This window comes from Cucurbita moschata, unplaced genomic scaffold, assembly GCF_002738365.1.
Source record: "Cucurbita moschata cultivar Rifu unplaced genomic scaffold, Cmos_1.0 Cmo_Scf00037, whole genome shotgun sequence".
Taxonomy (NCBI): domain Eukaryota; kingdom Viridiplantae; phylum Streptophyta; class Magnoliopsida; order Cucurbitales; family Cucurbitaceae; genus Cucurbita; species Cucurbita moschata.
Window position 1 is genome coordinate 2064253 of NW_019268553.1, and position 23955 is coordinate 2088207.

General features: G+C 36.4%; 6 protein-coding genes, 1 long non-coding RNA gene and 1 pseudogene across 7 annotated transcripts; 4 read left to right on the top strand and 4 right to left on the bottom strand.

Annotated features, from left to right (window-relative positions):
• Positions 1-83: 83 nt before the first annotated feature.
• Positions 84-1582, bottom strand: LOC111431801 (CBL-interacting serine/threonine-protein kinase 4-like). The gene has a single exon (XM_023068508.1). It carries the CDS (start codon positions 1511-1513, stop codon positions 194-196), a length of 1320 nt encoding a protein of 439 aa, XP_022924276.1. The 5' UTR covers positions 1514-1582; the 3' UTR covers positions 84-193.
• A 4505-nt stretch (positions 1583-6087) lies between these two features.
• Positions 6088-8045, top strand: LOC111432137 (3-ketoacyl-CoA synthase 11-like). The gene is made up of 2 exons (XM_023068954.1): positions 6088-6848; positions 7126-8045. Exons 1-2 carry the CDS (start codon positions 6129-6131, stop codon positions 7909-7911), a joined length of 1506 nt encoding a protein of 501 aa, XP_022924722.1. The 5' UTR covers positions 6088-6128; the 3' UTR covers positions 7912-8045.
• Positions 7987-10491, bottom strand: LOC111432138 (armadillo repeat-containing protein LFR-like). The gene is made up of 8 exons (XM_023068955.1): positions 10308-10491; positions 9975-10144; positions 9640-9764; positions 9303-9553; positions 9030-9135; positions 8806-8944; positions 8586-8713; positions 7987-8484 (listed from the first exon to the last, which is right to left on the bottom strand). The coding sequence occupies exons 1-8, from the start codon at positions 10489-10491 to the stop codon at positions 8229-8231; spliced, it is 1359 nt and encodes a 452-aa protein (XP_022924723.1). The 3' UTR covers positions 7987-8228.
• Positions 10492-11702: 1211 nt separating this feature from the next.
• On the bottom strand, positions 11703-13809 carry LOC111432030. The gene is made up of 3 exons (XM_023068820.1): positions 12719-13809; positions 12447-12639; positions 11703-12365 (listed from the first exon to the last, which is right to left on the bottom strand). Exons 1-3 carry the CDS (start codon positions 13142-13144, stop codon positions 11773-11775), a joined length of 1212 nt encoding a protein of 403 aa, XP_022924588.1. The 5' UTR covers positions 13145-13809; the 3' UTR covers positions 11703-11772.
• On the top strand, positions 13807-14351 carry LOC111432031. Its single transcript, XR_002708596.1, has 2 exons — positions 13807-14019; positions 14236-14351. It is a non-coding gene; the product is annotated as an uncharacterized LOC111432031 (long non-coding RNA).
• Positions 14352-17733: 3382 nt separating this feature from the next.
• On the top strand, positions 17734-19671 carry LOC111432135 (ADP-ribosylation factor-like protein 5). The gene is made up of 3 exons (XM_023068951.1): positions 17734-17936; positions 18149-18371; positions 19088-19671. The coding sequence occupies exons 2-3, from the start codon at positions 18180-18182 to the stop codon at positions 19445-19447; spliced, it is 552 nt and encodes a 183-aa protein (XP_022924719.1). The 5' UTR covers positions 17734-17936; positions 18149-18179; the 3' UTR covers positions 19448-19671.
• A 166-nt stretch (positions 19672-19837) lies between these two features.
• LOC111432136 (guanine nucleotide-binding protein subunit gamma 2-like) lies at positions 19838-21177 on the bottom strand. Its single transcript, XM_023068953.1, has 4 exons — positions 20669-21177; positions 20394-20446; positions 20244-20288; positions 19838-20152 (listed from the first exon to the last, which is right to left on the bottom strand). Exons 1-4 carry the CDS (start codon positions 20789-20791, stop codon positions 20056-20058), a joined length of 318 nt encoding a protein of 105 aa, XP_022924721.1. The 5' UTR covers positions 20792-21177; the 3' UTR covers positions 19838-20055.
• A 2285-nt stretch (positions 21178-23462) lies between these two features.
• LOC111432059 overlaps positions 23463-23955 on the top strand; it is a 1421-nt pseudogene continuing 928 nt past the window's right edge.

A 23955-nucleotide genomic window follows, 5' to 3' on the forward strand; every position in this document is an offset into this window, starting at 1 on the left:
AAAAAAAAAAAAAAAAAAAAAAAGGTTTTAATGTTTCTAATGGATATTAGTGGTAGGAAGGATGATTAAAAAGTTTTTTGAAATTCTGGGAAGAAATATAGGTTAATATGATTGTTTAAATATGGAGTGTGAACCAATTTACACACTAACAAAACAACGATCAAAAAAAGCTTTACAAAATTAAAGGGGTGATTCAAAGATTACATTTCATCTGCCATGGAACAGCAAATCCTTCAAGTTTAGCTTCAAAGCATCTCCAATGGAGCTCTTCAAATTCCTCCCCTCCTTTTATCACCCTCACCTCAACCATCGTCAATGTCACCGGCGCCACCGCCATCTCCACCACTTCCACCACTACCACCACCCTCCCCTTCCCCATTCCGATCGCCCCTCCCTTCGCCACAGCCTCCGCCTCCACCTCATACCCCAACACCCCGCCGATCTCCCTCACCCTCTCTTCCACCTCCCTCACCGTCGCCCTCGACGTAAACCTCCTCTCCGCCCTCTTCTCCGTCGTTTCAAACAGCCCCGATAAATCCAACCCCGATGACATCGAAATTATATCGAACGCGTTCATTTCCCCTATTCCCCTCTCTTTCCCCAATCGATAATTCTTCATCGACTGCATCAGGCTCTCGTTACTCTGTTTCCGTGCTAGCGATTTCTTGAACCAAGGGTTTTGCATTAGCGCCTCAATGCTCATCCTCGTTTCGGGATTCGGATCGAGGAGGTGATAAATTAAGAATCGGACCGGTTTCGATATCCATTTAGGGATTTGAAATTCTCGTCGGTGGATCTTCTTGTACATTGCCGCAAGGTTCCTGTCCTCGAAAGGGAGAAACCCAGAAAGCATTACGAATAAAATCACTCCACAAGACCAGGCGTCCGCCTTTCCTCCGTCATATCCTCTGTTTCCGCGTCGGATCATGACCTCCGGCGCCGAGTATGCCGGAGTTCCGCAAGCCGTGTGAAGCAATTCATCTTTGAGTTTTTCGGGTAAAGCAGAGAGTCCAAAATCGGAGATTTTCAAATTGCCCTGTTCGTCCAGCAAAAGATTCTGCGGTTTCACATCGCGATGAACAACGCCATTTTCATGGCAGAATTTCAGGGCCGAGACGAGTTGTTGAAAGTATCGGCGAGCAACGGTTTCGGTGAAACGTCCACGTCGGGAGATTTTCGCCAAGAGTTCGCCTCCGGCGGCGAATTCCACCACCAGGTAGATTTTGGACTTGGTGGCCATGACTTCGTGGATTTTCAGAATGTTTGGGTGGTGATCGAGTCGGCGCATGGCGGCGATCTCCCGGACTATGCATCGTTCAAGGGTTGCGCCGACGGTTTTGGATTTGTCGATAATTTTGACGGCGACGATGGAATTATCGGCCAAGGAAACTGCTTGGTAGACTTTGGCGAAGCTTCCACGGCCGAGAAGACGGCCTAAGCCGTACTTCCCGAGAAGGGTGGTGCCGGCAGATCGCGGAACTGCAGCCGGAGTGGGCCGGAGCCCTGGTTTCATGGCGGAGCTGTCCGCCGAAAGTCCTTGGAAATCAAGAATTGTATTTGTTTTAATGAACGCCCGATTAGCCTTTTATAATAGCTTTCTATAATGTATTCCGTAATGGTTGTGGAATTAGCTGTCTTCCTTATTTCAAAATAAAAATATCTTTAATTTGATTCACTTTCTTTTCTGTAAATATTTTATTTCAAATTTTTATCTTTACAACCATTTAATTCTTATATACTTCTAACAATTTCATTTTAATAACTTAATAAAAATATTTACAAATTTCATTAAATCTTAACAATATTGTTAATGGTAGATCTATAAAACTAAATCTTAACAATATTTTTAATGGTACATAAATTATTATAAATTTAAAAGTTTATATATGAAGTATACTAAAATTGAACAAGTTATTACTAAATTTAAAAATAAATAAACTAAATCATTATAAAATACAAAGATAAATATTATTTTCAAGATTAAATAATTTTTATTAAAAAAATTGTCCAATAATTTATTTATAACTAACTTTTTGAAAGTAACATAACATTTTATTAAAGTTGAAATGACAGAAATATCTGAACACAAAGCAAAATCAGAGTCTGAGAAGGGTGTATTAGTAATTTAGTAATTTAGTAATTTAATGAGATCCAATGGGCGGGTAAATACAATTACACGTCAGCAACAGAAGCTTGCCAAGCTGGCAATTAGGTGACAATTTGGCAAATTGCAAGAGCTGACCTACTTGCCAAATCAGAGCGAGGCAGAGGGTCTTTTAAACATATACGCTCTTTCATACCATCCGAAAGGTACATTAAAATTAATAATAATACAAATATAATTATTACCAAACTGTCTCCAATTATTATTTACTAAGCTTTGTATAATCCTACGTTTCTTTTGTCGTCTTAAAATTAATTTAGTGACAATTATGATTTTTAAAAAATGAAAGATATTTTGTTTAAACTAAGAATTGTGAATGTTGTCCCCATCTAGCAACCACATATAATTATAATTTTAAAAATAAAAAAAAAACATATCATATTCACGGCCAAAACCATGGCTTTAAAAGGATATTAATTGTCACATTCAAGAAAAATAAGATCTAAAAACAGGTGGGGTTTGTTAATAATAGTAACACCCCAATTTCAACAAATTCCACTTGTCATTATTTAAAAGCTAATCATTTCCTTGCTGTACAAATAAGGGACGTGTCAGATCATGCTTAGATGTTTTGTTAACCCCTACCTAATTAGTTTTAGATTTGGCGTTGATTGCCACAACGACCTCTGCCACGTGTATATATGTTAATTTATATATTCGACAGTTTCATATAATATTTTTCACACGAGACAAATGAAAAATTCAAGCCAACCCATTAATTTTATTGCCCAATTAATGTTAAAATATTGTTTTGATATTATTTTAATTTACTATTTAATTTAATGCCCGTGTTTTATGGAGTTAACGATTTAGAGGGGGCGATCTTGACTTTTGACTAAAAAATTGTTTCCAATTTATGGTCTTTTAAATATGAATATTAATTACTACTTTATTTAGACATTTTACATTATATATATCTTTTGTGGGTCCGGTTTGATATATTAATACGAATAATTAGTTAATTACTGAATTGGGTCTAAATTGACGATTACTGGAGCAGGCCCAATACACTTTTAAATTGTGTTAAATTATATTTTTTTTCTTTAATAATGTCAAATTATTGAATTAAACTATTGGATTTAGGGTAAAAATGAATGGACGGTAGGGATTGATTGGATGAGAAAAAAAATAAAATAATATGAAATTTAAATGTTGGATTAAAAAATGACTTATTAGATGAAGGTTGAGAGAATGAATGGTGGAGATTAAATTCTAAAATAAATAAGGAAAAACAGCTAAAAAAGAGGAGAAGAAAAATCAGTCATGCCACATGTCACTTTTTGATTATTTCATGTGCCACGTCATTTTGCTTCCAAATCTTGGATTTAATTTGAGTAATTCAAAATTAATTATAATTTTATTTTGAGCTATGGGTTCTTTGAAATACTAAAATAGTAAAAAAAATTAATTTTACTAAATCTTAAATAATATTTTTTCAGAAACCGAATAATTTAATAATACACGAACTAATATATAAAATTATAATTTTAAGCATTCATTTTCTTATATTATGGATGGAAGATAACTGATATACGTCTATTTTTATTTATATTGCATTAATTTTAAATTAATTATAAAGTAGGTAAATGTTGTGTTGTGCCGTCAATTAATCTCTTATTTTCATTTTTCTTTTTTCTTAAATAGCCTTTTATAAAATTAAACAATTCATGTTCCTAGCTATTGATAGAAATATTTAAAATATAGACTATAATAATTTATAGCTATTTTGATTTAATTCTATGTAAAATTAGTTCAAATGATAAATTTTTTTCTCTAAAAAAAAAAAAAAACTAAGAAATATATATTTTTATCCATTAATATGACGTAGGAAAATAGAAATGGAAAAATTCAAAATTTACTGTTATTAGTCCGTCTGGAACTTCACAATCATGTAAGTAAAGTTCTAGAAGATAATAAAATAGCGTGAACAAACACAAATTTCGTGTACTTCTCAATTCTTCTCTAATTTATTTATAAATTTAATGAGTCGTTCTAAACGTTATCAACTAAATGTAGTTGAGTAAGTAGACAAATTAGTGGAAGTCAAAACGAGAAGATTGAGTATGGAAGAATAATAAATACGTGAGGGTATTAGTTGGAAGTTTAGATGAATTAATAATAAATACGTAAATATGTTATGGAACAAAGTCTACGTATTTGATTCGACAACTCTACCCCAACCACCTTTATGTTGTATGAGATTCCACGCTTTGTTCAAATCTTCCCTAATCACACTCGTAGAATATATATATATAATTATCCGGAAAAAAAATTAATTAATATTATAATTAGAAAGAGATATGTAAAAGAGGCATTAATGTGAGATTAATTAAGGTGGGACAGTCCAATTAAATTGGGTAACAGATAAGGACACCCTCAATTTAAATCAAAAGTTAGGAACCATATGAATTCACTCCATTGGATTAATAGTCACTAAATAAATTCAAAACTTACACAAATATTTATTTTTTTTGTAAGTGAGTAACATAGTCATTTTATTAATAACCTTCATTAAAAACTATCCATGTGTCGACAAATATTTACCACGTGTTTTTTTAAATAAAAGAAAAGAAATAAATATTTTCCCCCCCTACCCTAAATAAATGGGTTGGCTACTCATTCCAAAAAGTCATATCCATTTTAATTACTATTTCATAGAGTTTATATCTACCAATTTTAGGTGGATTTCAATTTACATGTTTTAATTATAGCAAATTAATTCATTTTTAGTTGGATTAGATAAATATAATATATGTCCCAATCACTAAAGTTAGGTTCTTAATTAATTGTCAAAGAAAATATTAGACTTTTTCAAATTAATTAAAATGATTATTACTTTATTTACTTCTTATCTTATAGAGTAAATATTGTATTTTTAATATTACATTAACAAAAAATAATGATTTAAGTATAAAATGAATGAAATGTTTTTTTAAAAAAATAGTAATTGCTTGCGAATTAAATCTCTCGGATTGGCAACCCACTTCCACGTTTACCGTCCGATGGGCGACGCGTAGCGTTTTGGCCATTAGATTTTCGCCACGTCATTTATACACAGTCGGACAAAAATAGAGCCTCAATATTAATTATAATTTATGTCTCGAATATTATTTATTTTCGTTTTGTTCCAAATACATTTGACACCAACTTTTTAACGTTGAATAAACTTAACTGATGACGAAATCAAAGTAATAATAATAGAATTCAATTATAGTAATTTCATAAATTCGAAACTCTATTATTATTCAATACTGTCGGTACAAATAAAACTATTTTTTAAAAAAATAAAAATTTTAAAGATAGGTAATTGTAACACAAATATTAGAAAAATACTACTTTTTTATATTCCTCGTGCTAAATTATTGCAAGCACTAGCTTCTAGATTGAAAGGTCTTGTTCACTTCAATACTTTGAACATAAACTCTCGTGGTTTTGTTTTTTAAAAAAATGTCTCATATTAATAAATCCTCCACATGTACCATTGCAAGAATTTGATTTGAAGCACTCTAAGTAATAATAAAATAACAAAGCTAGACCCACTGCACCCAATCTAGTTTTAGGGTATAAGTGATAAGTCGAGTCTGTTCGAATTTTACTGAGATCTCACATTGGTTTGGGCGAAAACCTCAGTTTAAAGAGAATAATATTTGTCGATGATGAAATTAGATGGTTACATTTACGTCGGAAAGAGCGGATGTGAAACACGAAACGGGGCAAACCAGGATGAGAGGGTTATTATTATGAGTTTGGAAAGATGGGGTAAAGTTGTGAAAGAGTGAGGCAGTGGTTTGGGAGTTGGCAAATTGAATGCCCCGCCTGGTTCACAATTAAAAGTTCGTTGGGGGTGGTTGCATCCTCCAACTTCTCTCTGCGCATTCCATTCCCTTTTAAATCCCCCATTTCCCTTCTCCTTTCCCCCCACGCTTTCCTTTCAAAACTCAATTGCTTTCTTCAATCTTCATCAATGGCTGACCGGAGGCTCCCCAATTTCCTCTTATCCGTCCGCCTCAAATATGTCAAACTCGGCTACCATTACCTAATCTCCAACGCCATGTACCTTCTCTTGCTCCCCTTACTAGCCGCCGCCTCCGCCCATCTCTCCACCTTCAAACTCCACGACTTACTCCATCTCTGGAACCACCTGAACTCAAATCTTCTCTCTGTAACACTCTGTTCTTCTCTCATGGTTTTTTTGGCTACCCTTTATGTCATGACCCGACCCAGAAAGGTTTACCTCCTCAATTTCGCCTGCTACAAGCCCCACCCGGACAGGACGTGTGGCAGAGGCATGTTTCTGCAGAAATCAGAGCTCACTGGGAGTTTTACAGAGGAGAATTTGGGGTTCCAGAAGAAGATCCTCGAGCGGTCTGGTTTAGGGGAGAAGACTTACTTGCCCGAGGCCGTGATGAGGGTGCCGCCGAATCCGTGCATGGAGGAGGCCAGGAAGGAGGCGGAGGCGGTTATGTTTGGTGCCATTGATGAGCTTTTGGAGAAGACGGGTGTGAAGGCTAAGGACATTGGGATTCTGGTGGTGAATTGTAGCTTGTTTAATCCCACACCCTCTTTGTCCGCCACGATTGTTAATCACTATAAGCTTAGAGGTAACATTTTGAGCTATAATCTTGGTGGGATGGGCTGCAGCGCTGGACTCATCTCCATTGATCTTGCCAAGCATCTCTTGCAGGTTTTCCCCCCCTTAAATCTAAATAATGCTTTTGTGAATTTCTATATATAAAATGAAACAAAAATGTATGAATTTATTTAGTGTAATGTAATTAATGTGGTAAAGTCAAAGTTGTGTCCAAAATTTAATAAGGTTAGGTGAGCGGCTTCAAGGAAGCACTTGCTATTTAGGGTTTTTATATATATATTTTATTGTAATTTCTATATAAAAATCAATTTAATCTAATCCATAACAAATTTGTCTTGAATTTGAGATTAAATTATGATTCCTTGAACAGGCGCATCCAAATTCTTACGCCCTGGTGGTGAGCATGGAGAACATCACGCTAAATTGGTACTTAGGCAACGATCGATCCATGCTGGTATCAAATTGCCTCTTCCGGATGGGCGCCGCCGCCATATTGCTCTCTAACCGCCCTGCCGACCGCCGCCGTTCAAAGTACCAACTCATTCACACCGTACGAACGCACAAGGGCTCTGACGACAAATGCTACAATTGCGTTTTCCAGCAAGAAGATGACACCGGCCGCGTCGGTGTCCGCCTGTCGAAAGACCTAATGGCTGTGGCTGGCGAAGCCCTAAAGACGAACATCACCACTCTCGGTCCTTTGGTGCTTCCAATGTCAGAGCAGCTCCTGTTCTTCGCAACGCTGGTGGCTAAAAAGATCTTTAAAATGAAAATCAAGCCGTACATCCCGGATTTCAAGCTGGCGTTCGAGCATTTCTGCATCCACGCCGGAGGGCGGGCGGTGCTGGATGAACTGGAGAAGAATCTGGATTTGAGCGAGTGGCATATGGAGCCGTCGAGAATGACGCTGAATAGATTCGGGAACACTTCGAGCAGTTCGCTGTGGTACGAGTTGGCTTACAGTGAAGCGAAGGGGAGGATCCGGAAAGGGGATCGGACATGGCAGATCGCATTCGGGTCGGGTTTCAAGTGCAACAGCGCGGTTTGGCGGGCGTTGAGGACCGTCGATCCCTCCAAGGAGAAGAACCCTTGGATGGATGAGATTCACGAGTTCCCAGTTGAGGTTCCCAGAGTGGACCACATCCATAAAGCTTGAAAAACAAGATCAGATACTTTTCTTTTCTTTTAAATTTTAAATTTAATGTATTTTATTTCCGGATGACTTTGTGCCTTTTCTTGTATCCTTCTCAAATACCCATTGTTCATATTGGATGCCATTAGTTGTTCTACATAAGCAGTTCAGACTGAGAAATACAGACTTCGATGATGGAAAATTAGTCGACTTTTAATCGCTGATAAGCCAATATGCTGATATATTTACATGCAGCAACGATGATGTGGTCGTGTGTCCTTAGCTTGATCGGTTACGAGTACTAGTTGAGTAATCCCGAGCAAATGAATGATACTTCCTGATCACATGCCCCATACACCTTGAGCAGCAGCAACTTTATTGTTTGGTCTGGATGTTAGTTCATACAATATCCTAGCGAATGTATCTGAATATCTTCCATCTGAGAATAGTATTTCTGCAAATGCGTTTTCATATGCTAGGAGCAACCCCCTGTTCTGTGGCTCAGATACAAGACTCTCCAATATCATTGCTGCTTTCCTGCATATTTCTGGAACTGGATGAGGGGTCTTGATAACTTTAAGAAGTCGATCGATTGCCCTTATTTAGTTCGAAATACCGAGGGAAAATCAGAAAAATGTTTCAGTATCTAATGCACAGCTCAAATGGTTATGTCTAGAAAGGCCAAGGAAAATAATTACCATCGTTCGCTTGCCAGCTTTATTCTGCAGTCCATATTAACTTCGACAAGGTTATACAGAGCACCAACAGCTGCTGCTTGTGCATCTAAAGCTGGGATGCTCATAAGGTCAACTAAGCGCTTGTGAATCTAATAAAATTCAACAAAAACATTTTACGGTCTATCATGCATAAACACAACAGAAGACAGGGAGGTACATAATAGGTTTATCAGAAACAAACCTGGGGGGCGAAGGGGAGAAGGAACGGCTCATTATCGGGATTTATTATCAATCGTCCAAGTAATTCTGCAGCAGCACAGTGCCAAACTTTGACTGCAGATCCCAGCATTCCCATGATAGCTTCAACTGCACGTTTTTCTCTGTAGAAAAGTATGAAGCAAACTTGTTAGCAAGAAATCATCATTCAGGTGAGCCTAAAAGATCAGTCGTAGATCGAAGTCTAACGTTATTTTGATGTAGGACGGCTTTGATGAGCTAAAGATACGAAGATCAAGGAGCGGGGCTAAATTCACAATTGTCTCTAGTGCATTTGTGACAAGCTCTTCATCCTCTGTCAACAATTAAAGCCTTCAGATGTAATGTAGACAAACATACACATATTCAGCACTTTAAACTTCAACTACTACACAAGAAACGCTTTAAATCAGTTATTCCATTAGAGAGGGTCATGCCATCAAATTCTAAAAGCACTGGTCATTAGGGTCATGAACTTCTCACCTGTAATATGATCTTCTACACATTGAAACACTGTTTCCAGCGTATGTCGATGTTGAGCCATGATGGATTCATTCTCTGGCATGAAAGAAAAATTTCGGAGGATATTTGAAGCAGAAACAGCACATTGCTGTCTTTCTGCTCGTCCTTCATCATCCCGATTAAATAGACCATCTTCATCGAGCCACCAATGTCGAGGAGATGGTTTGGGAGAATGACCTGTTGCCTCTGAAGCTGAAGAACCAGGTCTCAGGCTGCCGGGCATTAGTTGTTTTAGAATAATATTCAGTAAACCGGGCAACCATAAAGAAATGATGGCAAATAATCCTTTTATGCATACCCATTTGAGCCCAGAGCCTCAAATTCATTCCCAAATCCCGTTATATAAGAATTAGCACCTAATGTTCTGACCCTTTGCTTCTTTACATGATCCTTTGGAAGTGCTACATCACGCCAATCATCAATCTGGAAGATGTAACATAACATCATAATACCCTTTATTATCACGATATTTATTTGAACTCACAGTTTTAATTTTGCCACTTTCAGATTTCTATCCATGATAAAAATGGAATACGGAAGGACAATGAAATTCCCCATAGGAAGCTAGACATCATATTTATTCATCACAAAAGAAAGCGCGAGAAAATGACTGAGAGGTTATGTAATACATACAACTTGAAGAAGAGCATCGAGCAAGCCTGGAATTTTAGCCAGAGGAGTGGAGTCTCTACGCATATCATCCTTCTCTTTGAAGGAGAGAAGAGTGAGAGTGTTAAGTGCCCATGTCAATTCACTCTTCAATCCACTCTGTAGAGCCAACACTATCCTTTTATTGTTTTGATCTGCTCCAGCAATTAAATTTGAGGATAAAAACGGGACTTAATCAAAGAAACATCTCAACTTAGACAACAAATTCGAAGAGTGAATAAACTTTGAGCTGATTTCCCAGTACAGACGGAGTCCGGAAATTAAAAGAGAAAACGAAAGGGGTATCAATTTACTGACCCGCGAAGGAGGTATGAATATGGAGAGAAGGGCCAAGAAGTGCCGATGGAGCCAAGGTCTCCGCCGCAGCGGCTGCAGCGGCAGCGTTACTGTTTACACTGCCGAATGGACGGCCTCGCTTAGCCGGAGGAGCAGATGCGCTACCAACATTTCCACCCAACTTGTTCTGCTCTCTCTTCTGCATGGCCTATACCGATCTCTGTGAATTTGGTGTGATTCAGCGATAGCGATCCGGTCCGACCCTGTGACAATCGGGAGCTGGAAATCGAATTAGGGCGCACTAAATTGGCGAGTGAATTCACCCACCAAATCAAATGAAATAAACTGGTAAGGTCCGAGAAATATAGGCCCAATTCATAAGCCCATTTCTCAACATGCTTTTGTAGTCGGCCCAAAATGACGACAATAGGAAGTTACCCAAATCCTCGCACATTTACTATTATTATTGATATATATATAAAATTATATATAATTATTTTATTTAATATAGGTTCTATAAATATCTATAAAAATTAGAAAAATATATATACGAAAATAAAAAAATAAATGTAAGAACAAAGCATATTCTAAGGAATAAATAATCCAAAACGAAATAAAAAATAAAAAAGAGAAAAAGTGAGAGACCAGGACAATAAAAAAAAGAACACCCGCACCTGATCTCTCTCTCCCTTTTTCTCAATTTTTTTTTTTATATTTAAAAATAAAATTCTGATATCGTGTGGGTGAGGAGAATAATAGATAAAAATGAAGTTTACACCTTCCCAAGCAACCTCCAAAAAAATAAATAATAAATAAATAATAAAAAAATAAGTAGGTGAAAGGTTGCTTTCAACTGCGTACAATAATAATTATTATTATTATAATTATTCAAGACGAAAACATTTTTCTTTTCTTTTATTTAAAGAAAAAAAGGAAACGAACCCACGCCTTCTTTAAACCATCACACATACAATCATATGACATTATTACCCTTCTTTGTTTCCCTTTTTACTATTATTATTATTATTATTTGCAATTATTTGCAATTATTAGTTTCCTAATTTTTAAAATTTGAAATAAGCTTAAACGCTAGGGGATAAGAGGGAAGAGAATATCACGCAATTGTTATGAGTTCATTTACCATCACACCCTTCCAGACTTCACCAATTCTATTTCTCTCTCTTTGCTTTTATACCCCCAATTTTTCCCTTTATTCCCAAACCTCCCCTTCAAAATTCTTAATTTTCTTTTCTACCCTACAAAATGGGATATTGTTTGTTTCCCACCCAGGAAACCAAGCTATTTCCTTCTATTAAAATATTCATTTTGTTTTTCTTTTCATTATTTTATTTCAGAAATCACCCAATAATAAGAAGATAATTATCAAGGTATTTATATTATATTTTTTTATGTTCATTTATACACTTTTTTTTTCCAGAAATTAAAAGAAAAAAAAACCAAAACTTTTTCTTTTTTTTTTTCTTTCTCAAGATTTCTCTTTGAGAAGGGAAGCTAATCCGGTGACTATCTTAGCTCCTTTATCTATTCTCTTTGGCTTGATCGCAGGGGGTTGCCACGGAGAACCGCTCCCCGTTGCCGGTTCATTTTCGCCGGAGATTAACGTCGGCGATAGCGACTCGGGATCGCTGGTGGTTACGGACTCGATCGACACCGATTCCTCGCCGAAAATCAACTCGAATTCACCGCAATCGGTGTCGGTTGCCAGCGGGTCGTTTAGGGTTTCAGATTTGGATTCTTCGGGTTCGGCTCTCGGAGGAGCGTTGGGGAGAGAGTCAGTGGTTCTGATTGGAGGAGAGAGCCATTTAGCAAGCATGTACTCGGCTTTCCTCCATGGCGGAAAATGCATTCCTTTCTTCTTCAGGCTCTGTCTTGCGGCTTCTGATACGATGGATACAATTTGTCTGAGACGTTCTGATTTCCCGACGAAGACGTACGGTAGCGTCTGAAGAATCGCTTTATATGTTCCCGTCGAACGAGCAATCTCGAATTCGGATCTAAAATCGATGTCTATCAGCAATCGTTCTCCATCCAGAATCACATCCACGTATTCGTATTCACCTAAAATCAAACAGAAATGAAATCGAATTTAAGAATTGGGGAAGAAAGAAAATTAGGGCACAGGGGGGAAATTTTCTGTACCAGCTGGGAAGGAGGGGGATTTCTCCCATTTGGATTTGCAGATGGAAGAACTGTAACCAAGAGATGAGAGGGAATCGGTTACGATTCTGCGTAAATCGTCTTTCCGTTTATGAATTTTGCTATGCTTTTCGATGATTTTCGAAGTATCTGCCAAGAGGTTTCTCTCCGTAACGCTCGTGCAAGGGATTAAACCCTGAAACAAAATGTCGATTGTCAAATAAACTATGAAAAAGCTCGAATCCCGAAATTTGAAGTTTCGGCTCAGAAATTACCTTGAGTATATCACATACATCGCCACCGGATGATCCGGAGGTGATCGATTCACCAAAACACCCAAATACATCGAATTCATCGTCGGAGCTGTCATTGCTATTGCCGTTGAAGCAATTGCAGGGATTGCGGCCATACTTGACAGCTGCCGGTTGCTTCTCGTTGCTCTCCTCGATGAAATTCTGCACCATCTTATCTAAGCAAACCGAGCTCGGTTCGAACTCGGTCCCTCCTCCTCCATCTTTGCTGCTAAACTGAGCTGGTTCACCAACAATAATCGGTTTCTCAACCGCAGAGCTTCTCAGAACGCTCGGAAACGGCCGATCGAAAAGTCGCCTCAGTCGCGATTTTAACAGAGGCTTGGCCGATTCGGGACGAACCTGTTCTCTCACCGTCTTAACATCGATATCAATCGGTTGGATCTTCATTACCCAAAAGAAACAAACAGAAAATTTTCCGCTCCCTCGAGAAAGTTCCGAAAATTAAAAGAGAAAAAAAATTGCAATACAGATTTGCTCCGGTCAGAAATTCCCAAACTACACCTACTAAATCTCTACTCTGTGCAGCTCGGGTTCATTGAAATTCACGGACTTGCAAAAACCGAAATCACAGAGAAAAATCAGAGAAATGAACTCCAGATAGTTGCATGTACATTCAGAATCTCCCACTCTAAAACTTTCAACTCAAAAAATGAAGAACTAAACGGAATCAATGGCACGCTTCCACTAATCGCTCCATGCCCACTGGTCAGCTACTCCACACTCAGAATAGCCGTGAAGCGATCGAAAGGGAAAAAACCACCGCAAAAATGTACATACAAAGGCCGAAAGAGAAGACACTTCTGGAAAAATGCTGGAGCAAGAAGGAAGTACGGAAAATAGGGAAAGGAAAAGGGAGGAGGGTTATCTCAGAGATTTTTCGTGAAAAACATGGCGACGATGATTGCAGAAGGAAACGGCAAGTCCTGATCTGAATGAGAGTGCGATCGGATAATTCATCTTCCGATGAGGTCGCCGGAGAAGATGAGATTCGAGAAAGGTCGGAGAGAGTGGGTTTGTGAAGGAGAGTGGTGGTCCTGAAAGGGGGGCGAGTAATGGAGTGGGAGAAAACCGGGCCGGGGGTTTTATAAGGAAATAGAAGAAGATGGGTTGCTGAGTGGACATAATATTTGCCACGTGGAGTCCTACATGGCAGTAATTATCCTGAAATTGGCAGCTTGCTAGCGTGACAATTATTGCACTTTCACCCAGTTTGGGTTCATGGACATGGGCCAGATGGCGACACGTGTCGGGTGGATGAAGTGGTGGGTAGTTTATTTTTTTTGTTTTGTTTTAAATTAATTAATCTAGCCGAGGTGAAAAACGACGTGAAATTCCAAAAACACCCCTCCACTAATATGGAATACCGGGTAGATGCCCCTCGTTTTCCGGGGATATCGAAAGCAATCGTGGCAAATGTGCAATTTCCCACTTTTTTATTTTTATTTTAAATTAATATATTTTTGTTTTCTCTTTTTTAGAAAGTGGGGGACGAGAGCGGGGCAAAGTTTACGGTGTTCGCAAAAATATTTACCATCTCGAAAATAAACTTCCTATTAATTTTTTTATTCAATAAAAAAATTAAATTCTCGATTCAGTCTCGTGTATCGTAACAAATAATAATAAAAAAAAAGCTTCAGATATTTAAACAGATTTTTTTAATAAATAAATAAAAAAAGCTTTTGGCAAATTAATTGGTATTTTATTTTTTGAATAAATTTTATAAAGTTTTTCTTAATATTGAGTTGAAAAGTCATTTTCATGATGAAATAAGTACAGAAATTCAAATATTTTAAAACTCTGATCCAGGAGGAAATTTTTCGGTTGGTCTACCCCCATCAACCTTTTAATTATAATTATAAAAATTCCAATCATCCACATTTAATCTTTATATAATAATATTTAATTTATTGGTTTTGGTATGGGTGGGGTAAATAATGGTTAAAATAAAATGGAATTATTAAAGAAAATGGGTGGACGTAGGTTATAGGGCCAGGTGGCGGTCAACATTCCTAATGACCATGGACCGCCAGACATGGGTCCGTACGTGGTCCGGTTTTAGGCTCCCTGTTCGGTTCCACAAAAATAAGGTATAAAGCCTAATAAAATGAATGTTTTTTTTCTTTTCTTTTTTTTTAAAATTTGCACAAAATTTCTAATTAAAACAAAACCAAGAAGTTATTCTAACTTTTGAAATTTGTCTTCTTAAATACCTATATTGTATGGCAAGTAATCCATTTCCCAAGCTTTGGAGTATATTGCTTGCTTGCTGGCTTGATCTTTCTTTTTTTCTTTTTTTCTTTTTTTCTTTTTTAAATTTTTTAATTTTGAAAATTGGTGAATTTTGGGTGTAATGGGGGAGAGAGGCATGGATGCGACTTTAGTGAAGTTGTTTTGATGATGGGCAATGAAGTTATTGAATTCTCACTCTTTTTCTGAAACTCATCATTCTCTCTTTTTAAAGCTTTTGGGAACATGGCCTTGTCATTAGCTTTTGTACACTTTCAGATGCCTTCTATTTCACAATCTCTATTTTCTTTTAAAACCCCCCAAATAAATAAATAAATAAATAAATAAATAAATAAAACCTGGGTATTTTGTTTCATATCTTTTCTAACAAATATCATCTCCACACCAATATTGTGGCTCATTTAATTCATTATTTCAAGTAGATGAGTGTCATTTTCCATCAAACTCATCGCAGTTGCAGGAAATTAATTCATTAATTAATTTTCTTTTCTTTTCTCAAATTCAGTATTGGGGAGTTGCTAGTTTTCGTGGTAGACGAGGGGTCAAATCCTTGTGGAGACACTCCCTCAAGTATTATATAATACTTATGTATGCAAACAACATTTTGGTTATTTTATTATACTCAACTATTCAACTACTTGAGTGGAGCAACATAATTAGGTTTATTTCTATTTTTAACATCAATTCATTAATAATGCGTGGATTTTATGATGAGAATTGTGTTTCAAGCTTCTCAAATTTTGATAAGTAACACGCTAAACTCTAATAAAGTTTAAAATTTAAATATTTGTAAGTTAGAACTAATATTTTTATTTTTTAATGAAAAATTCAAACCCAATTCACCAATCATAAGGTTGAAATAAATAAATAAATAAATATATAAGATTAAGAACATAAAATTTGAAAATGACATAAAAGGTCAAAACGTCGACGTGTTGCTGAGGATCGGATTACCCACTATGGAAGCTACCCCCAAATATAGTAAACAAAGTCATTTTCCTTGCAACCACCAAAACCAAATTAAAGTCCCAATTGGTTAATATTATTATAACTTTATTCTCAATCTGTTGGCCTACCAGACCCCTTTACCCTTTTCCATCATTTTAATTTATTTTTAAAATTATGGATGTACATTTTTTAACTCTAAATTAATTCAATTATGTTTAAATTAGTTTTTTTTTTTTTTCTTGGTATGATTTTAAGAGTATTTAGCTTAGTCCATCCATTTTTATCATAGAATTGAAAAATACTTGTTTAATTAAATTCGTGTATGCTTAATTTCATTGATTAATTTCTAAAAAAAACAAATCCAAAATATTTTATTAGGCCTAACCCACGTGGGTGATGGGCCCACTATAACCAAAAGGATTAAAATGATAACGATAATGATTTAATGGATTTAATTTAATTTAATTAGGTTTAGGGTTAATGAAGATTGTTAAATATCCCTAACACATCTATCATGGGTTCCAAACACAATATTCTTTAATCATATCCTACCATATTCTATTATTTATGCTAATATTTTCAGACCAATCATGTCATATGTTACCCTTTTTTTCGACATCGAAGAAAGAGATTAGAAGTAAATGTGACACGATCCTCCACGAATCGAGAAAAAAATTAGCGAAATCTTATCTCTTGTAATATTAGAGGAAGGATATAAAATGTAACTTAGAATGTGAAATTTAACGTTCTAAATATTTAGAAAATCATTTATGTCGTGTCAAGGTAAGAATTAGATGTGGAAGCAAACAAAAAGCTTACGTGATCGAATGCGAAAAAAAAAAAAAGAGAGAGAGAGAAAAAGAGAGGGGGTGATGATGAATGATGAAGACATAAAGTTGTTTGATGAAGAAATCTTGGGTTAATTAAAAAATAAAATAGACTTTTAAAAAATAGATATTAATAATATGTAAATAAATATATCAATTATCATCTAAAAGATCGATGGTTAGAATCAAATTCAAAAGATAAGAACATATGATGAGACTTGAAATAGTGGGGTTTGAATGTTTTTTTTCACTCGACATCCCCACAACTCAAGCTTAGGTCCGTTGCATATGAGACGATGCGATTGTTTTGTCCTTATACTAGGTATCTTATATAAAAAGTATTATTAGTGTTTGTCTTTTTTCTTTTTCTTTTATTATAAATTGTGTTCTTTATAATAACAGCAGAGTTTGGTTGCTCTATTCCTCTATCAATCCAAAAGAAATCCCACTCTATTTTATTTTATTTTCATTTTCCTCTTGGAAAAAGAATCTCCTTTTCTTTTTCTTTTTATTTTTTAAATGTGGAATAAAATTTTAAAACAAAAGAAAAACAATAATTATTATGGTCTAAATCATTAATCCATTATGTACAACATTGATTGATTACCATTATTAAGCTATTCCTGATTAATAAGGTTTTATACTTTCTTAATCATGATTTAACTATTTAAAAAAGTTTAGGTATAACCATTAAGTTATTCCGGAATAAAGGAGTCGGGTCGGGTTCTCTTTTGTTGGGCTGGGCTTCGGCCACATAATCTAGGTCCAATATGTAAGATCGAGTTTAACAGCCCAACCACTCAGGCCCAAACAAAAATAAAAATTATAATTTTCTTCCAGATTTTTGGTGCACGCAACTAACTTAATGGAGTGGTTTTCCGATTGTGGATATTATACCCAACTAAACACGCCGTTACCCTCACAAAGATGGACACGTCAGCCGCCACAATGGATCAAACCATCCTTGCTGTCCACCACCTTCGCTAAAAGCTCATTTAACTTAGCGCGGAAGAATATTATCATTTTATTTCGGAAGCTAGAAATTTCGTCTCTGAATCGCGGATTAGGGTTTTCTCTTTGGCTTCTACATCGGTTCCTTCTGTAAAGCTCCTGCGCTTCACTCTTCCATATTGGATTTCCCGCATCGATTTAATCAGGTTCGGTTACTGTCTTTTCAATTTCTGCCCTTTTTGTTTTCTGAAGCAATTCTGATCTGGATCTGCAATTTTTCATCCCTCCGGGTCTTCTCGTCTAGTTTTCGTTTCTAGGTGATTCTAATCGTTTTCGCCAACAAATTCCATGTATTTGACTTCTATGTTGTTGTTGTTGTTGATGAGGAATTTGTGTTTTTCTTTGTTTGGACATTTAGGCGATTTGTCGGTCTTTTCCCGTGGGATACGATGGGGGCTTTCATGTCGAGATTCTGGTTCATGTTATTTCCGGCAAAAGAATACAAGATCGTGGTGGTTGGGTTGGATAATGCGGGAAAGACGACGACTCTTTACAAATTGCACTTGGGAGAGGTTGTTACTACCCATCCTACCGTGGGAAGCAATGTTGAAGAGCTTGTGTACAAGAACATTCGATTCGAGGTTCAGTCAATCTATATCAATTTACTTCTACTTTGCCTTCTTATTATTCTATTTTTTATGGATGCTTCCTGTTTGTTGTTCATTATATTCCACCCATTGGGGATTCTTCTCCTTCATCAATTTCACTGTAGTATTCTATTTGAGTATTGGTTTGTATAGTTTTGCACTGTGATCTTTGAATGCTCCGGCCAGTTGAATGTTTAGTTGTCACGTGAAATTGCGAGTTTGTGTATTTGGTTGATTCCAAAGATTGACCTAGAAAAGAAAATGTGATGCAAGATATGGGAATTCGTGTGTTGTCTGTAAACCTGATACCTTGCGTGTGAAGTCCCAAAGTAGTTCTTGAATAAAGCAACGTATTCCCTTTTTTATCTTCGGGAAGTCTAGTCTTGTGAAAAGCCCAGCCGAAGCATGAGATTTATCCTGGCTTTTTATGAGACATATTTGGTGAGAGCATTTAACTGGAACTTCCCAAAATCCCCCACAATTTGCAGTCATATTGGGTTGATGTTTGTGATCTGCGTGTGCTTTCCTCAGAAATTGGGCTGGTTTATTAGGATGGTAGAAACCAGAGTACTTGTTGGAAAAGTAGATATTTAGATAATCCATTTATATAGGAAGCTTTGCACAAAACCCGTCTTTGTTCCTCTTATGGAAGGTGAAACTGAGCTTTTCCCTCAACTAAACATGTTCCACTTGGCAATTTTTTTCTCTAGGTATGGGATCTTGGTGGGCAAGACAGGCTTAGGACATCATGGGCAACATATTACCGCGGAACGCATGCAGTGATTGTTGTGATAGACAGCACAGATAGAGCAAGAATCACCATCATGAAGGAGGAGCTGTTCAGACTACTCGGTCATGAAGATCTTCAGCAATCTGTGGTGCTGGTCTTTGCAAACAAACAGGATCTCAAGGATGCCATGACTCCCGTTGAAATCACCGATGCTCTTTCACTCCACAGCATTAAGAATCACGACTGGCACATTCAAGCCTGCTCTGCCCTCACCGGAGACGGTCTATACGATGGTCTCGGATGGATTGCACAGCATGTTACCGGCAAAGCGACTAGCTGATACGGAACTCACAGCTTGTGAGATTCATTCTTACTTGTAATCTTGTGGTTAAACTCCTCGCCCTTGATCACTTCTTACACAAGTCGAGCAGTTTATATATCCTGTTTAATTCCATTTTGATTTAAGGGTTGTATTAAATTTTTTTGAAAAAATGGAGCCATATAAAAGAATTGCCTAGTGTCATTCCAAATGAGACAGAAGGGTTGATATGGATTTTGTTAAAAGATTACCTGTTTTTCTGCCCTTAAAATGTTATCGATAAGAATATAATACATTTAAAATTGCCGTGGATTGTGTGCAGCAAAAGAGATTGCGAAAAGTTCTGGGGATGGGTTTAATTATTTATTTTTCGAAAATTTCAAAAAGAAAAAACTATTCAACCTGCTGCAGTACTTGAACGTCACGTAAATTTAGAAAATAATATTTTTAAATACTTCATATGTTCATTCTGAAAGTACTTTTTGGATTCTATACCAATTGGCAAACCCAACATTAATGTGTAATGTGAAAGCTCTGTTAAGGAGAAATGGGTGAATCTTGAGCTTGCCAAACATCGTCTTCTCATGAGAGCTTTCAAATTCAAATTCACTCTGTGGAAACCAGAATGGTTACAAAATCCAGCATCTGCATCGACATTGGCATCGATTTGAGTCTTTCGGGCCTTCGAACCATCGATCCCAAGCTGGATTCACTGGAGCAAGAGTTCTGGCAAAAAACCAAACCAGAATGAATCAGATCATGATTTTAAAGATGGGAAATGAATCAGGAGATGTTTATAGAGTAAGAAGAAGCATACTCTGGAAGTAGAGGGTCTGATCTCATTTCTACACAGCCCAACAGCCTGGTATTATATTACATTCAGATTCAATGTATAAACAAAGCCTTCAAAAAGTTCGCATTTTTCATGGAACAAAGAATGAAAAGTTCATTACCAAATTCAACTTACTCTTTACAGGATGCCGACGCCTTGTCCAATTTTTCCAGCTGCTCCAGCTCTTCCTGCAACAGAGAACTACCAGTTTCATTCTGTTCCTTTGTTTGTTCATCATTGTCCCAGCAAAATCCTCCCCTCCCCAGAAACAAAAATCAACCATTTTGAGCCAAACCCATCAAGTTATCTCACTAATGTCCTACTTCAATTGAAATTAAAAGTTCTTGGAAACAACCAAACATGTAAAAAACAGAACAGAGAAAGAACAAAAAGTAAAAAAGAACCACCACCTCTAGAAACCTAGCCTCTTGCTCGAGCCGCTTCATTTCCGCCAGCAACCTATGTTTTCCGACGGCGTCCACAGCGGATAACGACTGAATCCGGTGGGCAATAGGAACAGCAGCCTCCGCCATGACTAATTTAACAACTCAGACCCAAAACCCTAAGATTCTAGTAGTAGCAGAGAAAAACAGAGGAATGAATGAGAAAAGAGAGAATTAAAGAAGAAAAGAAGATAGACCCAGAAATTTCCATGGGGACCCCATAAATCAAGGAAAGAAGGATCTGAATAATGGAACCGAAAGGGGGGAGAACGACGGAGCTGGGGTTTTTGTGGGCTTTATATCTTGATTTTGGCTTCTTGTGCGTAAGGGTTGAAAGAGGAAAAAGAAGGTGAAATTGTTCAAATGGATGTGTGTGGTTGTTTTAAGAACAAAAGTTTGTCTGCTTTTTCATGATTCTCGTAGGCTGTCTGCTTTGTCTCACTTCTATTGGGAGTTCGCCGAATTACAGTGAACCCCACCCACGCTTTACTCCTTTGAATGAATCGTGATCAACAAACAAATATCTGAATCACTATATCATATCATTCATTCAACTATAAAATTCTCTATAATCTTGTTCTAAACTAGTGCCAGATCCTAATTTATATGAATTCAAAACATAGTTTTGTTGTGTTCTTGTTTGTTCCTCAACGCTCCTCCACCAGCTACAGGTCTCAGTTTGCAATTCATCTCTGGTCTCATTAACTCATTAAGAAGAAAGGAAAGACACCCATCATTCTAACTATCTTTCCGTCTCTCCCACACTTTCTTAATAATCAGGCGATTCATTCATGTATATCTTATTTACTCGAGTGTCACGTACCCACCACCCAAGCCTCGACTTAGTCAGCTCTAGCCAATGTGACATTGTGACTCGGGATTGTGTTCCCGAAAGTCTATTTGAACATTGAGCATTGGGGTTGGTAAATATAGAATTCACCCCAAATATTATTAATAATTGCTCATCTCTGGTATCATGATTCATTGGTGTAATGGATTAAAGATTCTTTTGTTGAATAGTCAATAAAGTTGATGTTTAAAAAAACAGTAATAATAAAGTTAATGGTTTTATTAGCACGCTTGACAGTGTTGTAGTTTTATTTAAAATGCTAAAAAGACAAAAATAAAAAAAGATTAGTATTATTGGTAATGATTTGAAGGAGGTAAAAGTGAGAAAAAAATGATTAAATGAAAAAGTGAGTAAAGCATGACACGCAACAGTACCCCCACAAAAGTAACCTAAAATTATACGATGATCTTGCCACACGTTCCGCCGCCGTCGCCTGTGTCGGCATTTGGGCTGCCACAGGATCCTTCTTTTGGGCCTTCTTTTGGGCCTATATTATTGTGAAGCCCAATTGGAGGGAGAGTCAAATAGTCAACGTCCCAACAAAAAAAAAATGTTAATTAATTTAGGGGTTTGAATTTTAGTCAATTGGAAATTAAATTCCCATTACCGCGTCGTGTGTTTTCCGTCTTCCTCTTTTGAACCTTCAAAGTCCAAACTTTGAACTGCGCCAAAAGTCTGTCACGTGTACACGTGTTAATTCCTCCCACTTCGTATTAAAAATAAATAAATACAAATTATCCAATTTCGTACACCCAGAAACCGCGTCTCCAGCCATACTCTCATTTAATGTTTTTCATTTTTTGAATTTTTTTTTTTAAAAAAAAAAATTTAATTTTCTTCCTGCCCTGATCTGTCTCCTCCAATCCCTATGATTCCATGAATCACACTCATTATACATCTTTTCTTTTTATTTGTGTGATTATCCAAATTAAGTACACGTAGGATTCAATTTTTTTTTTTTTTTTTGTTGCTAATTCTAAAGGCTGGTGGATGAAAAGTCCTAAATCATCCAATTTAGGAATGATAGCCATGAAGCTTATGTTCAAAGTGGACAATATTATAGTTCGTCTAACACTAAATACCCAATTATTATTATTTTTTTTTAATAAGTCAATGAAAATGGAATTGAAGATTTGAAATGGTAATACCTCCAATGAAATAATTTGAAATTAAATTAATATTTGAGTCCATTATAGTTACATTGAATGAAATGTGTTAGATATGGAGTTTGATAGTATAGATTATATGAAAATGTGTGTGTGGGAAGCAAGCAAAGGGGCAGGGGAAGGCAAGGCAATGCAGCGTGTTGGGTGGGGTTGAAGGATTCTGCTGCTCACTGCACATCTACCAATGCACCCTTTTTCAATGTTGGCCTTTCCATTTGTCCCCTCTCCTTCAACCCTCACAGCTGTCATTTTTTCTCTCCAACCTTCCCTCCACCCTTTAACTAACCCTAATATATTAAATATTATATTCAACTATAATTTTACTTTTCAAAATATCTCACCATTTTAAAAAAATATATAATTTAAAAACACGAAAAATTCATGAACTAAAGCAATGTTCTTAAATTTTGTCATTTATTTAAAAAAATTCCAATATTTTAAAAATACAAAATTTACATAATTTTAAAGAAAAATCATGAAAACAAATTTAGGGGAGGATTTATATTATTTTAGAGCAATTTGATATTAAGAAATGATTTAAAAATTTCCTTTTTGTAAAGGTGGTGATGAATGACGGAATTCTTCAGCTAAATTTGACTCTTAATATTAGCTTTGTTATTATTAAATTGGAATGTTTTATTTTTCTAATATAAAAAAAATAAATAATTATTTTTCTCAATTCACAGCCTCGGAATTCTACATAAACCCAGCTCACATTCCGCCATTCCCCAAATTTTCCCAACCCTCCTCCGTTTCTTCTCCCTTTCCCTCTCTCTGTTTGTTTCCCGAGAAAATTTTCTGTGGCAGAAAAAAAAAAAAAAAAGAAACATGGCGGAAGTACTGAGTGAAGAACAGATCGTGGAGTTTAAGGAAGCCTTTTGTCTCTTCGACAAGGACGGCGATGGTGAGCCCCCCTTTTCTCATTCCGTTTACAGAGCGTTTTGAAACTGAACAGAACTTTGAAATTTTGTAGGGTGCATTACTATCGAGGAATTGGCGACGGTGATCCGGTCGTTGGATCAGAATCCGACCGAGGAGGAGCTTCAGGACATGATTAATGAGGTCGACGCCGACGGCAATGGAACAATCGAATTCGCTGAGTTTCTCAATTTGATGGCCAAGAAAATCAAGGTACTGAACCAAAACCAACGAATAAACCCCCCATGACCTGTCATTTCATGAATTTTGGAGTCAAAATGTTTGAATATTGACTTTTTTTTTTTTTTTTTTTTTTTTTT

Coding starts and splice junctions, on each gene's coding strand:
- LOC111431801 (XM_023068508.1), bottom strand. CDS start 1,513: ATGAAACCAGGGCTCCGGCCCACTCCGGCTGCAGTTCCGCGATCTGCC.
- LOC111432137 (XM_023068954.1), top strand. CDS start 6,129: ATGGCTGACCGGAGGCTCCCCAATTTCCTCTTATCCGTCCGCCTCAAA. Junction 6,849..7,125: donor TTGCCAAGCATCTCTTGCAG/GTTTTCCCCCCC, acceptor TTCCTTGAACAG/GCGCATCCAAATTCTTACGC.
- LOC111432138 (XM_023068955.1), bottom strand. CDS start 10,491: ATGCAGAAGAGAGAGCAGAACAAGTTGGGTGGAAATGTTGGTAGCGCA. Junction 10,145..10,307: donor TATTCATACCTCCTTCGCGG/GTCAGTAAATTG, acceptor TTGCTGGAGCAG/ATCAAAACAATAAAAGGATA. Junction 8,945..9,029: donor CCGTCCTACATCAAAATAAC/GTTAGACTTCGA, acceptor ACTTTTCTACAG/AGAAAAACGTGCAGTTGAAG.
- LOC111432030 (XM_023068820.1), bottom strand. CDS start 13,144: ATGAAGATCCAACCGATTGATATCGATGTTAAGACGGTGAGAGAACAG. Junction 12,640..12,718: donor ATGTATGTGATATACTCAAG/GTAATTTCTGAG, acceptor ATTTTGTTTCAG/GGTTTAATCCCTTGCACGAG. Junction 12,366..12,446: donor ATCCCCCTCCTTCCCAGCTG/GTACAGAAAATT, acceptor GTTTGATTTTAG/GTGAATACGAATACGTGGAT.
- LOC111432135 (XM_023068951.1), top strand. CDS start 18,180: ATGGGGGCTTTCATGTCGAGATTCTGGTTCATGTTATTTCCGGCAAAA. Junction 18,372..19,087: donor ACAAGAACATTCGATTCGAG/GTTCAGTCAATC, acceptor TTTTTTCTCTAG/GTATGGGATCTTGGTGGGCA.
- LOC111432136 (XM_023068953.1), bottom strand. CDS start 20,791: ATGGCGGAGGCTGCTGTTCCTATTGCCCACCGGATTCAGTCGTTATCC. Junction 20,289..20,393: donor GCGTCGGCATCCTGTAAAGA/GTAAGTTGAATT, acceptor ATATAATACCAG/GCTGTTGGGCTGTGTAGAAA. Junction 20,153..20,243: donor TCAGACCCTCTACTTCCAGA/GTATGCTTCTTC, acceptor GTTTTTTGCCAG/AACTCTTGCTCCAGTGAATC.